Source organism: Gouania willdenowi, chromosome 7, assembly GCF_900634775.1.
Source record: "Gouania willdenowi chromosome 7, fGouWil2.1, whole genome shotgun sequence".
In the NCBI taxonomy this organism is placed as follows: domain Eukaryota; kingdom Metazoa; phylum Chordata; class Actinopteri; order Blenniiformes; family Gobiesocidae; genus Gouania; species Gouania willdenowi.
Window position 1 is genome coordinate 3,509,983 of NC_041050.1, and position 15,621 is coordinate 3,525,603.

The 15,621-nt window shown below is 36.4% G+C and overlaps 1 protein-coding gene across 2 annotated transcripts in view; it reads right to left on the reverse strand.

The window, feature by feature from the left end:
• Nucleotides 1–12,478, reverse strand: part of plekhg5b (pleckstrin homology domain containing, family G (with RhoGef domain) member 5b) — a 105,673-nt gene extending 93,195 nt beyond the window's left edge. For both annotated transcript variants that reach the window (XM_028452281.1, XM_028452282.1), the window contains exon 1: nucleotides 11,997–12,478. In XM_028452281.1, the coding sequence (XP_028308082.1) occupies nucleotides 11,997–12,078 (82 nt within the window). In that variant the 5' untranslated portion in view covers nucleotides 12,079–12,478. The remainder of the gene's footprint in view (nucleotides 1–11,996) is intronic.
• Between the last annotated feature and the right edge of the window lie 3,143 nt (nucleotides 12,479–15,621).

The following is a 15,621-nucleotide window of genomic DNA, read 5'->3' on the forward strand; positions in this document are numbered from 1 at the left end:
TAACAGATATACACAAACTGACTCCAACAACACAAACAAATAACAGATCAAATTAAAAGAAATGACTCCAAAAACACACAAGATGAATACAACACATAACAAAAATACACAAAGTGACTCCAGATGCACACAAAACCAGCAAAAACACAAACAGAAAAAAATACAAAAACAACAAAAACAAAATGACTACAAAAACACACAAGAGGAATACAAAATAGACAAAAAAGAAAAGCAAATTAACAACAAAAACACAAAATAAATGAAATACAATACCTAATACACACAAAACCAGAAAAAACACGAACAAAAAAATACAAAACAGCAAAAAAAAACTAAATTAATCCAAAAAAAACAAGATGTGTAAAAAATAAAAGACAAACACATAAATTAACAACAAAAACAAAAGAAAGAAAATTACTCCAAATATACATAAAACCAGGAGGAAACACAATCAGAAAAAAATAAATAAATACAACACAGACAAAAATAACAAGAAAAAATGCATAAAACAACAACAAAAACATGAGAAATTGTGGCACATGGGAAAAAAAGAAAAGTGTATTGAAAAAAGTGTGAATCACTTTGAGGGTTTCTTGTTGAACTTCCTAAATAAACATCACTTACGTTTAAACTTCCTGGCAAACGGAGCCTGAACGCATCATCCCCAATAGATTCACACTGACTGCAGCATTAAATGGTGTTTTAGAAACGTGTGTGTGAGGACACCTTTAGAAAGGAGCTTGTGGGTGTGTGTGTGTGTGTGTGTGTGTGTGTGTGTGTGTGTGTGTGTGTGTGTGTGTGTGTGTGTGTGTGTGTGTGCGTGCGTGCGTGTGTGTGTGTGCGTGTGCTGGGGTGTTGACAGAGCGAGTTCAGTTAAAAGCCAGTGTGTGTGTGCCCAAATGGACGACAAACAAAGAAACCTTCGATCATTTATCTAAACTAATTGTAGCGTTTTTTGAAAAGGTAAATAATCCTTTTCCAAACTAGATCAGACATGACGGGGGCAACTAGAGGCCTGCAAAGTGCAAATTGACTAAATGTTTCAGAAACACACAAAAAAACACAAAAATACACAAAGTAATTATTAAAATACACACAATAACACCAAAATCACACAAAATGACATCACACACAACTATTACGACTGAAATACACAAAAACGAGAGCAAAAACACACAAAATGTCTCTAGGCATTAACCTAGCATTAGCATAGCATTATTATTGACCATGTATTAGCTTTAACCTAGCATTATCATTAGCCTCGCAATAGCACATTAGCCTAACATTAACATAGCATTAGCTTAGCAATAACCTAGCATTAACATTCACCTAATATTAACTTTAACCCAGCATTAGTATTAGCCTACCAATAACCTAGCAATAGCATTAACCTAGCATCATCATTGACATTAGCATAGCAATAGCATTAACTTAGCATTATTAGTGACCTAATATTAGCCTTAACCTAGCATTATCATTAGCCTCGCAATAGCACATTAGCCTAACATTAACCTAGCATTAGCTTAGCAATAACCTAGCATTAACATTCACCTAATATTAACTTTAACCCAACATTAGTATTAGCCTACCAATAACCTAGCAATAGCATTAACCTAGCATCATCATTAGGGATGCAACGATTCACTCCCGATACGATTTGATTCACAATAATGGGTTCACGATACGATTCTCTCACGATTTATTTTACAAAATGGGACTGTAGACAAATTTTTTTTTTGGGAAAAAAACTACTATTTTCCTTTTATTTTTCATTGTCAAAAGAATTCCTTGATAAACTATTCAAAACAATGCAATTTAACTAAAAATAAATCTTGAATGAAATAAATAAAGGAATAATACAAATGAAAATGAAGCCTATTAATTTAAATTCTGGTTCTATAATAAACAATGCAAAACTGCATAATAGTTCTTTTTCTTTTTAAAAGTGCAACTGAAAATGTATTTTGTGCCTTAACAATTGGACTTTAAAAAAAAAAAAAACCGTGATTGCACTGATTTACGTCATATTTGTTTGGACCAGCAGAGGGCGCTGGTAACACAGTGGTCGGTTGGCATGCAGATATCTTGCAGTGAAGAAGAGAAGCTATGCTAGCAGACAGAGCTAATAGAAAAACGGGACTTTTACAGATATTCAAGTAATATTACAGATATTCTTTCGGTGCTAAAGGGGTAATGAATCATTTATTAACATATTTAAGCGTAGAAGGCGGCCAGAAAGAAAGTATTAGCAGACTCCGCCCGCCGCCTACACTTGTGAATAGCGTGGTTAAAAAAAGTACTGCGACCGTGATACCTATGAGTCGATTTTTAACTGCCTTACGATTAATCGTTACATCCTTAATCATCATTGACATTAGCATAGCAATAGCATTAACTTAGCATTATTAATGACCTAATATTAGCCTTAACCTAGCATTATCATTAGCCTCGCAATAACACATTAGCCTAGCATTAACCTAGCATTAACATTAACTGCTCTATTTATCTTCTAGTTTCCAATGTTGTCTGTTTTTAATTTCTATTCACGTATCCCCTATGACAATTTGCGTACCCCTGGGGGTACCCGTACCCCACTTTGGGAACCTAGGCTCTAGAGACTACAAGTTTAGTATCAGTACTGGTAGTCAATATTTTGTAGGAAGTGAGAAATTGCCTCGTCCACATGGGTCTGTGATTATCATGGTGCTTGTCTGACATGTTGCATATGGTGGAATCACTGATAAAGAGCAGGTGGAGGCTTCAACATCTGACGTTAATGTAGAAGAACTCGAGGCTAGAAAAGCCAGGCTTCTGTCATTGTTGTGGCTTTAAGAGACACAGATGTCTCGGTTCTTCTTTTGGCCCATTTTGCCAAAATCAACTGTGATAAAGTATAGATGAAGGCAGAAATTCATCCCAATTGCCACAAAGCTTAGAGATGCTCTGCTCGGTACCCTGCCAGCCTTTCATCCTATCACAGGATGCGATACTACTTCTTTCTTGGCAGGACACAAAAAAATCATGTTTCAAAGTTTTCATGGAGCACCGTAATCTTCTGAAAGATCTTGGCAGAGGCGACATAAGCAGAACAACCTGTGCTGACGTGGAAGCCTTTATTGGCCAGGTTTTCACAGCTGGCTCATGTACGTCATCAAACAGTGCCAGGGTCTCTGTTTGCTCAGGCTGTTCCTTTGGAGAGATTGATGCCCCCACGCCACGATGCCTTATCAGTCCACATCAAGAGAGAACACTACCTAACCAAGCAGCTCCAAGCACACCAACAAAGACCTGCACTACCTCCACTGGAAACTATGGGTTGGCTAATTGAGAAAGACACTCTTTTGCCAGTTCTCACTTCCCTTCCGTCTGTGTCTCAGAATGTTATGAATCTTCTTACATGCCGTCGCAGCACACAGTGTAAAAGGAAGAACTGCAACTGCAGAAAACACAAGCTGCAGCGCACTACTGTATGTCGTTGACACATTTCTGGTGAGGTTTGCCGAAACAAAGCAGACAAAGCAAACTAACGTCATAGCCTAGCCATTCTAATATAAATATAAAATTAATAACAGTAGTTGACTCCATTAATTCTATTCTATAGCCATTAAAGTCATCTAAACAGGGAAAGATGATGAAACGGATCAAATCTGAAAAAGGAATTGAGGAAATTTTGAAACCAAAAAATGGAGTCACTTAATCCTGACTAAGCATATTTGGAAATATTTTGAGACACGTAATGTGTCAGTGATTGTGTCGTATCAGGGAAAGCTGATTAAATGGAGAAAAACAGTGAAACGAGGCTCCAAATGCTTATTCAGAGACTTCTTTGTTCTTTGTGTTGTTTTTCCATTGCTGTCCTCACTGATGAAGCCTATTGACCAATCGAACAGGGCTGGTTTAAGAAGAAGTCTGGCCTGTCCTATTGAACACACACACCCACACACACACACCAGTCTGCTGACTCATCAATAAAAGTCAATAAATCCATTGTGAAGTACTTTTGCTCCACTAGGGACTGTTTGTGTTTCAGCTCTACACATTATTGGCTCTGAGGACAGAGACACTCAATGGATTATTGGAGATAAACACAAACCTCTGAAAAAACAACATTTGATTTGAAACTTGAAGGTCAATTCAACGTTAACTTTGAAACTTGGTTTGCGGAAAAAAATCAGGGAATTCAATCCCTGAAATGACTATGGAAATATTATTATTATTATTCTAAATCATTTTCAGTATATTTTTTTAACTAAAAATCCAACCAATTTGTGGTTTTTAAAATCCCATTCCACTATTTTTGATCACTTTTAACCGATTTCATTTCTGATTAAAACAAGGATTTACATCTGTAAGATGACTTTATACTATGGTGCAAATAATTAATAAACTTCCTGGATAACAGTGGATATTATTCAACTAATTATTCAGAACAGAACCACTGGTCTAAGGGACTCCACATCCCACAATGCAATATTAGAGTGTTTACAGTGGAGATCAAAACAAACTTTTGAAAGACAATTTCAACTTTTAAATCATTTGATTTTTGCAAATTATCATCAATTTATTGACCTACGAGGCCTTCACTTTGTCTTTATCTGATAAAAAAATAAAATATATTGTCCCCTATGAAACACAATGGGAATCTTTGACAGCTTTAGTGATGAATACTGAACATTTCAGCTTGGGAACACCTGAAACACTATGAAGATGCATAACTGTATATGTGGTTTTATTTCCAGGACGAAGCATCTCCAACCTCCAACCAAAGCAGTTGAAAGGGACAAACACATGCAACCAATAATCCCATGATTGTATCAAGCTGGTAGGGATTGCAGGGGGCGCTGCATTTAAGAACCTAATGACAGAGTGAAATGGGAATGAAAAACACCTATTCCTAAAAGTACAGTTATCTCCTGCAGGAGGCTGCACATGGATAAACACTCATCAGACAAAGTGGAGGTTCTACGTGTGGAAGGGCACACTGGGAGATAAACACTCCTGCTGAGAATCTGCTCGCAGTCTAAATGTAATATCCAATCACTTTAATTCACATATGTCAAACTCAAGGCCTGGGGGCCAAATCCAGCCCTCTAAAACATCCAAATCGGCCCACAGGACAAATTAAAAATGTAGTTGTGGATACACAAAATGAGAGCAAAAATACACAAAATGACTCCAGAAAAACACTTAAAACGGTAACCGAAACATACACACTCAGGACATGGAAACGCACAAAATAAAACTACACAAAGCAACAACAGAAATACACTACACTGCTTACAATACACAAAATGACAGCAAACATACATAATGACTCCATAAGCACAAAACGACACCAAATACACAAAATGACTCCACAAACACACAAAGCAACAGAAAAAATACACAACTCCAAATCCAAATTCACACAATACAGCAAAAATACACAATGACTCTAAAAACACAAAATGACTGCAAAAACACATGAAACGAGTGCAGACTTTAACATAACAATGATGTAATGAAATGTTTAGGTTTGAAAACTGTGGGTGGTCGGGGGGCCAAATCCGGCCCTCTAAAACATCAAAATCGGCCCGCAGGGGAATGCAAAAATTAGTGCAAAAACATGAATCATCGTGTAAATTACCAAATAATTTAATTGAGGATATATCAGTAGGGTTGCAAAGAAGTGCAAATTTAACTTGAACTTAAACTCAGGAATTTGGACAGTATTAAAAAAAAATGGAAACTTTTCACGGGAATTATTTATAGAAATTAAGCAGTAATTGGGAGTAAATAATAAGTAATAAAAACGTAATAAGTAATTTTAAATCACTGCATCATATTTAAACATAAATATTGAAATCCATGCAAAATAATACACTTTAAATTAAAAAAAATGTAAATGTCAACAGATTTATTTGGAAGTAGAAGTGGAGTTTCATTGAATTTGTCACAAATTCAGTGAAACTCAACACTATTTGCAGGGGTTCATGTTTATCCCATGCTTGTATAACACAATGGAAGTCACTTTTATTCTCAAATTGTTGAAACAAACCTAGTTTTTCCAAAATCCTGCTGAATCCGCAAATTATACAACAAAATTTCCCCAAATTAAATAAATAAAGTCACTACCTGTCACCTATTGCTTGGATGTTGTTAATGTCTTATATAGTCTACATACATATGTTTATATCATTTCTACATGGAAATGCAAAGTAGCTCAAATGTTGAAATTGTTTGGTTCCCAACCTCTGCGGCCCACTTCAGATCAAACGTATCCGTATTTTGGCCCCTGAACTAAAATGAGTTTATTTGTTTTTTACTTCCTCAGAGATGTCGGTCCATAGAATAACACAGTTAGCATCCATTATATAACGGTCCCATTCTATCCCAAACTCAATGGGATTATTATTGGTTGAATACTGATTTGCAGAGGCATGCATTTTAACGTAATTACATGTAGACTTTAACAAGGTAACTATTGTAGTAGGAAAACAAAAACTAACCCCAGAATGGAGACTTAATCCAATTTCTAGAGATGTTTGAAGAGCAGCGACGGACAGATAACGTAAAGCTAAGCCTGATCTACTTCTGATGTAAATCAACTGTTTTATTTGTGCTGAGAACTCCTGGTGGGAAAAAAATACTGATGGGAAACGTGCTGGTGGGCGAAGTCTGTTGCATAGATGACTTTATATGAATTCAACAGTGCAGAAACATCTGATCTGTGCTACCAGTTCCTGTTTCTAACATGTTTAATAAAGGGTTAAAGCTGCAGTATGTAGAATCCTGAGATTGTATAGAAGCAACTACGCTCCCCCCTCCCATCCCTGTCTAGAAACCTATTGTCCCTTACCGATATCCTCATTAACGCGCACAAGTGTGAAGCTCTTAGCGTCTTTTTTTCTCAATAGAGACAAGTGACAAATGTAGGGATTTTATCTTATGTTATTGGAGAGCTTACTGATGTTTTAGATCAGCAATAAATTAAATAAAACTGGTGTTCTAGGCTGATCTTTATTAATTAGCTGCACTACTTAGCCTCAGTGTAATAAACACAAAGCCCTGATATGATCACAAACTCAGTTTAAAGCCAAAATGTATGAATCCAACCTTTTCCAGTGACTAGTTTGTGCTTCAAAGAGTTTCTCTGCATGTGCGTGTCAGAAAAGGCTTTTGTGTTCTGAAAATGGCCAGAAAAGAAAACCAAGCAGGATTATTATAAAGCATGGTGAATCTGGAGCTGAGGACTAAACACCAGGGAAGGAATGAACAGGAAATGATGCCAATCGTCAACAACAAAGGGAATCTTATTGCATGGGAACCAGCACACACACTACACACACACACACAAAACAAAAGTTTGATACTAATCATTCTCCAGAGATGAGGTAAATCTAATGGCTGCGCGTCACCGTTCAAGTTTTCCTTTTAACGTTCCAGCCCTTTATGAACTCTCCTGCTGCGCTAGTTCAATCCACAAGCAGGAAGTCCAAGTACACACATGATGGGACGCCAGGAAGGAAACATCTTCTCTGCTGCACACAATGAGAGGGATCACTGCATCAGAGTCCGCTTTGATTTACATTTACATTAGAACGAGCAGAACAAAGCAAACAGAGAGCAGTCAGTCACCGCCACGTGTCTGACACGTCAAAGGCAGAGCGTGAAAGCGGCGAGACGACGCAACGCTGCACGTGAGACAAGGACGAGATCAGAGAGCAGAGAAAACACGCACCAGGAAAGCAGAAAGGAAACAAGAGGAAGAAAAGAGGAAAGATGGTCAAAAGCAGGAAGTTTAAACTAGGACAGGCCACGAGCCGGAGTCACAGCTTCAGCTCACACTTATTAAATCTGTTTGTCCAAAAGTACCTTTGAACGCCACGTAAATACAGACGCAAACGACAGAACTCGCTCTTTAAATAGAAACCACGGTGGCCCTGAAGTGCAAAGCACGAATGCAAATGAGTGAAGGCAAAAGACAAAACACGAACGGAAAAAAGAAAACGCAAAAAACAAAACATGAACGCAAAAAAGAAAACCAAACACAAATGACAAAGCACAAACTCAAGAAAGAAAACACCTTAGGGTTTATAAGTGCTCAAAATGTCTTGAAAATGGCAAAAATTTGATGTGAAAGTGGCAGATATGGGGTAATGTGGCAAAAATACATTAAAAGGAACAAAAATGTGGCAAGAAAAAATGATGAAAATAGGTTGAAATATGGAACGTTTGGTGTAGTTGCAGAAAAAGGGTAAAAATAATCAAATTATTCTTAGGTTCTTAACGGCATCTGGCGACTCCCTCCCATTGTCTCACGACCCTAAGGTTTAGGGGTAGGTCTGGATAAGAATGCACTCAGAAATCCATGTAACTGTGCTTTTCATGTTGTTCTGAAACGTAGTAAAAGCAGCGACTCCTAAAAATGAGTATTTTTAATAAAAAAAAAACAAATTTTCAATATCGCCAAAACTTCAGTCATCACAAAGCTCAAACCGTCTCTAACGGGCGTCTCCGTCATGAAGATGAGTTCACTGAACCCCGATAAGATCAAAAGCTCTGAAACTACAACGTGAAAGAAAGTGGGTCTGCGGCCGTTTCAGAGAAAACAAACGGAGGATGTTTAAATCTTCAGACTCTCGTCTGCACGTTGACGAACACTGGGCGAGACATCTGTGGATCTCTGTCGGGCTCGTGAAACCTAATCAGAAGCAGACACTTGTTCAGCTGCTGCTGCAGAAGAAGAAAAAACCCTCAGAGACTCGTATCTGAAACTCAGAGAGAATAAAGAGCCACGACGGACCTCGAAGAGGAAACATAAATTTCTGAGTAAAAATAAAAGTCTTCTTCCAACATCGGAATCTAAACATTTCCATACCTTCTTCTGTGACTCTGACCAGTTTTGCAGCCAAACTCACTTTATTTATGGGGAAATATCAAAGCCAAAACACAAATCTTATGAAATCTAATTAAATAAAAGTGCAACCTTTGAAGTTTGAGCCTAAACCAATGCCTGATAGTCCAGATCCAGTTGATCATGACATATATACGTTTCTCAAACTGGGTCTAAATGAGAGAGTTTAATATAAAAATATACATATTTAGGTTGAATATAATATCAGTGGTGATTGATCACTTTCTACATTACATCTCTACCTTAATGGTGAATGTTTCTGGAGTTAATCAGACTGAATTATGGGGACGCAGTCATTTGTCCAAACGACCCAAAGTAAACCAAAACCCTTTATTGCAAACAGTCCATCGTCAGTTCCGTACGCGCATCGTGAATCTGTACAACGTGTGTTTTTCTGTTTTCCAGCCCACGACTAAGACCAGACAAGACATCTGGTGTGAGATTAGAGTGGCGTGTTTAAAACCGGCTTAAGACTCCGGTGGCCTGGAACACTGAAGGCTTCCAGACTCAACCAATTAAGGCTGCTCAGCTTTTTAACTCTGTGCTCACTTCACTCCCCGTATGAACCCATGAACTACACCTCGCTCTGCATGCGTCAAGTCCTGGAGAAACAAAGAAGTCAGCACCTGAAGCAATATGGGAGAAGAACAGAAAAAAAACAAGCGTGCAAACCTCCGCCACGTGTTATCTCATGTTATCTGCAGTGATCCTCGTCATTATTCACACTTTAAACGATTGGAAGAAACATTTATCTCCATTATTAACCAAACAGTAGGGTGACCACCATATTTTGAATTCCAAAAACAGAGTTAACTTGGCAGTACTCAATGTTTTCTTTCTTGTAACAGCAAAGTACAAAGGAGTAGATAAATAAGTTGTTATTGTCCATAAAGGTTAAAAAATAATTCCTCTCTTTATAACAAAGACTTAAAAACAATCTGAAATCAGCGGTGACTCAAGTCAATCACCTTTATTATGATTACACCAATATGTGCTAGAAATATCTCATATAAACCTTCTTAAAATCTCTATCATTAAAACAATGAGAAACATCTTCTTCTAGAAACTACAACTATAACAAAAAAAAAACCCTCAAGGCTTACAGAACATTAACTACTCAACGTACACTTTAATAAATAACTGTGACCTTAACTTCCTATAGGATAAGTTTCTCTGAACCTCCATTTTTTTGTAAAAATCCACTGGTATTTGGTCTCTTTCAGTTTTTCTCTTCTCTCTGCTGCTCCATCACGTGTGACTGAAAAATTAAAGTATTCGCTGTAAAGAACAACTCTTTAACTTTCAGAAACTGACGGAATTTCTCAGATGAATAAATTAACTTGTTCTCCGAGATGCGTTCAGGGTCCCTGGGAAACCCGGGCGGGGAAACCCGTCTGGACAAGACATGAAAAGAGGATATGTCCGAGTAAATCCTTATGTTTTGGGGTCATGTATTTTTAAAAGTAGGAACAATCTGTTTTAACCGGTGAACAATGGGCATGAAATATCCTGAATGTGGTTAAATTGGCAAAGATATGCATTAAATATGGTGAAAAGAGGTTAAAAGTAACAACAATGGTTCAACATTTGCAACGTTAGGTGGAAAAGTGATGGAAAGGGTTTATAAGTGCTGAGAATGTCTTGAAAGTGGAAAAATATGCAGAAGAGACATTGAAATTTGATGGAGAAGTGTCAGAAATGAGAGTAACGTTGCAAAAATGCATTAAAAGGAGCACAAATGTGGCAAGAAAAAGTGATGAAAATTGGTTAAAACACAGAAAGTTTGGTGTAGTTGCAGAAAAATGGTAAAAAAAAAAAAAAAAATGGGCTCAAAATATTCTTCGTTTCTTGAATGCATCTGCTGGCGACCCCCTCCCAGTGTCTCGCAACCCAAAAATTCGGTCCTGACCCCAAGGTTGAGAACCACTGGCCTCAGGTCTGTCTTTGGTTAAAATGTCAAAATCTGTCAAATATGAGTTGATCTGTTCCTGCCAACAAACAAACAAATAAACCAAAAGAAACGATGGTGAAAAACACAAACAAAACGTGTATATTTCCAAAAAAAATATCTGAACCTGTGGAATCTACTTGGAGAACATGAGTTTGTTGGTAAACCTGAGTTAAAAGTGGAAACAGAATGAATGTATTAATGAATGAATGAATGAATTAATAGATTTTTTTAATCCAAGTTAAAGGCTTTTCTTTTTCTCTACTGTGTATGACTGAGAGGGAGATTTTTATTAATCATATTATTGTTGATTTAATGTTTTTACTTCTGCAACTCCCACCATCTGAATATGTCAACACAGTGATTTCATTTATTTTTTATTTTTTTTTACTGCTGATTTTAATGTTCTTAATGATTTTTAAACTGTTACATATGTTCTGTTGCACTTTTTAAATAATGTAAAGCACATTGAATAATAGGCTTGTGTATGAAACGCTCTATACAGGGGTGTTAAACTCTTTTTAGTTCAGGGGCCAAATATGGAGTAGTTTGATCTCTAGTGGGCCACAGATCTTATGCAGGAAAAGGATTATTCTGCCCGAGTTTGCACTTCTACGTCTACATTAAATACAAAATATGTAAGAAAGTGACAATAATCTAGAAAACAAGTGACAGATATTAGTCTCAACGTGATCTGCACTTGAACTTTCCTAGATTTGTTGACCAATTTCTATTTTATTAAGGGAAATATTATGTAATAATTTAAGGAAAATTTAAAGATTTTGTAGGAATTTTGTGGTTATTTTTTATTTTTACTCAATAGTCTAACATTAAAAAAATAAATGACTGCAAACATTCAATATAAGCACAACTTAGTGTTGAGTTTCATTTACACAATGATTGATGTTTTCTCTGTCATTTTTTATTTCCTCCTACGGGCCGAATTGGATGCTCCAAAGGCCCGGATTTGGTCCCTGGACCATGAGTTTGACACATGTGCTCTATACAAATAAATTTGATGAAGATCAAGAACCTTTCCTGTTTGGGAAACTAGAATCCTGCTTTTTTTTAATTTAAAAGCTTGACACAAAGAAGAAGAGAGGTTTCCATAGAGATGAAAAAGAAGAAGAAACAGCGTGTTTTTCTACTCACTGAGTCGTAACCTGAGAGCCAACCAGCTCTTTGGTGGAGACTTGTGCAGGACGGAGTTCATGCTCCACTTGTTTGGAACCATCTGATCACATCAGCTCCAACCAGTCCTCCTCGGTCCTGGTTCTCATGTTCCTCCCCCGGTGCGGTGTGGGCCTGCTTCCCGTCTACAGCGCACTGTGCACCGGCTCCGGTCTCTGCCACACACCGCTACTGCTGGTGCTGCTGGTCGCTTCTCGGTCACCACGCCACCAGAGGACAGCGGTGGGAATGACGCATCATTCACAAAAAAAAGTTCATCAGATGAACAAAGCCTGGAGAACCGAAACCTCGTGTGTTAGAGCCAGGAGACAAATGACCGCGTTAGAGAGTCAGGACGAAGGCGCTTTGAGTCGGTGTTTCATTCATTCATTCATTCATACATACATTGAGTCAGTCATTCAGTCAGTCATTCATAGCGACTGGATCCACAAAGAGCCGCAGCTTGTGTGTGCGCGCGTGTGTGTGTGTGTGCGCCTCTAGCGGCCACTCCCCTCCTCACACTCACACACACACACGCACGTGCGCGCGCTTTCCAAAAATTAAATTGTTAAAAAAAATTGTATCTTAATTTTTTTGTCATTATTATTATTATTATTATTATTATTATTATTATTATTATTATTATTATTATTATTATTTATTTTTTCCCTTGATGTTTTTTTTTGTCTTAATTTTTTTCCACATACTTCATTACCAAACATGCAAATAAAGACACAAAGGACAGAATATGTGTAACCAGCTCACTGTATTATTGTAGACAAACTTAAAATAACCATTTACACTCACTACATTAAAGGAAATGTGACCGAGACCACTATATATTACTGTAAACTCACAGCTTGATTGTTGTAAATATCTTTATCTATCTAACTTAATTTTTTTTTACTACTTTAATGTGTGTGTATCTAATCCTTATTTTTAAGTCTTTTACTTAATTATACACTTTTTATTCTTTCTTTTTGTCTTTGTTTAACGTTTATTCCTTTTATTTGAGTTTTTTTTTTTTTTTTTTGAGTGGCTATAACAAAAGCAGTTTCCCCCTGAGATAAATAAAGGACTTCTGATATATATATATATATATATATATATATATATATATATATATATATATATATATTAGGGGTGGGACTTTGCCGCGTTAATTAATGACAAGAAAATAACGGGTTACAAATTTCATCAAAGTTTGCTTCATAAACAGCGTGGAACTGTTTGTCATTGGATGTTTGTGCAGATTACACTGATGCACACGATATCACACATGATATCTAGTTATTTAGTACTTGGAGTTCCAAAGAAAGTTAGGCCGAATGACCGTTTATATTTCAAATTTCACTTGAATTTAGAAAAAAAAGCACATTATGTTGAATTTTTAATTTTATTTATTTATTTATTTTACCATTTAAAGCCAACATGGTTGTGAATAGTGCATAATGTAATTTAAATGGCACTTTCACTTAGATTTGTTTAATTTTGGCCAAGGATAGTTTTAATTTATTTTTCCACAGTTGTGACATTAAAGTTGTTTGAGTTTACTGTATTTTTGTCTGTGTTTATTATTTGATTCATGCAGCCACTAAAATCCATTCAGATTGAGAAATATTGTTATGCATTTAAAATGTGATTAATTTTGATTAATTAATTACAAAGCCCCGCATTACATAGATTATTTTTCTTAATCAAGTCCCACCCCTAATATATATATATATGTAAAGAAGTGTACAGCTGCCACATGATGTTATATTGTACAATGATATGATATATAATATCACAATATAAGTAGAGTGTTTGTACACTATAGTTATATTGTTCATACGATATAGTGATCCAACAAATAATTTCCTCTATGGCAGCTCTACGCTTCCGTATATACTGTATAAATAGATTTTCCACCAACTCGTTTCTTTACAACACTTTTGCCCAATAACGATACCAATATTTACACAAACACACACACTGTACACACACCGAAATGCAGAGATTGTCTAGTTTGTGTTGTGGAATTAACATTTAAAAAAAAATCCACATACTCTATATCATGTTTATCGTTTATCCAGAAGTAAATTTGCAAGGTCAGGCACCGATTTTGGACAAAAACAATCTGACTCATTATCAAAATTGCCAAATACAGAAGACATCTTCCCACCCATAAACTGTATTTTTTTCATTTAAAAACAACATAAATTTCCCATAAACTCACTCACTTCAGTTGCTTTGATGGTGTGGAGTTTAAAAGCCACACATGGAACAGGATAAAGATGATAAAGTGCGTTTCCTGTGCAGGGTGAGGATCAGGATCCTCTGGGACTGAGGATGATATATGTCATGGATGCAGAGCTGAGGGCCACTAAGGGCCACACAGGAAGGATTAAGTCCTGTTAAGGGACACCTGGGATTACACTGGGAGTGCTGGGAACAAGAAGAATCTGCTGCTTCTAATGCCTTGGCTTTATGTGCATTGTTTTTTTTACTTATTATTATTGGTCATTATTGAATGTTTTACAACGTTATGTGCAGCATTTTGGTGAACGCAGATAAAGAAAGTTGATTGAATGTCAGCATTTACAATAATGACCGATCTGAGTGTTTGTTGTTATTTTGTGTGTTTTTCTGTCATTTCTCTTGTTGTTTTGTGCATTTTTCTATTTTTTGTATATTTTTGTTTTGTTTTATGATTCATCTTGTGTGTTTTTGGAGTAATTGTGTATTTTTCCTGTAATTTTTCTGTCATATTGTTTTTTGTGTAATTTATCATTATTATTATTATAACATATTTTTCAGTCTTTAGATTCTTCATTCATTCTTTATTGATTGTGTTACAATTTTATGTGCAAGACTATTTCTATTATTGTTTCATGTGTTTGTTATCTTGTATATTCTTGTTTGTTTTTTCATCTTGTGTGTTTTTAGAGTAATTGTGTATTTTTTGTTGTCCTTTTTCAGTATTTTCCTGTAATATTGTTTTCCGTGTAATTTATCATTATTATATAACATATTTTGTCCGATAGCTTAGTCTAATTGTACACAACCAGGGTACAATCGGACCGTGGACTTTCAGGAGCTTCTAAATCACAGCTTAAAACCCACTTTTAGGATTTTTTATTTAGTTTTTTATTTAATCTTTTGTGAGTGTGTTTTTTTTGTCCTTGTCCATGTTTAAATTCTTTATTGCATTTATTGATTTTTCCACAACTTTACGTGCAGCACTATTTCTATTGTTGTTTTGTGTGTGTTTTTGACTTTTTGTTGTCCTTTTTTTGTGATTTTCCATGTTTTTTGAAGTCATTTTTGGGTTTTTTTGCATTTACATTGGGGGGCCACACAAAACTAGACCACTAGACCAAGGGCCGCATGTGCCCCCCCCACCCCCACCCCCCCATCTCTTGTTGGGGTTTGATGGGTAAACATGTGAACTGAAAGCCAAAACAATGACTCAGCTGAAATGTAGCTGTGCTGTGTTTTTATGCTCCCACCCTCAATGGGGAGGTGGAGAACATGGAACAAAGACTAGTGTGAGGTCACACAGAGGATGAGGAGGATGGAACAGCCCACTTTAATGAGCACGTGCACAATAAACACTCTCTAGTTC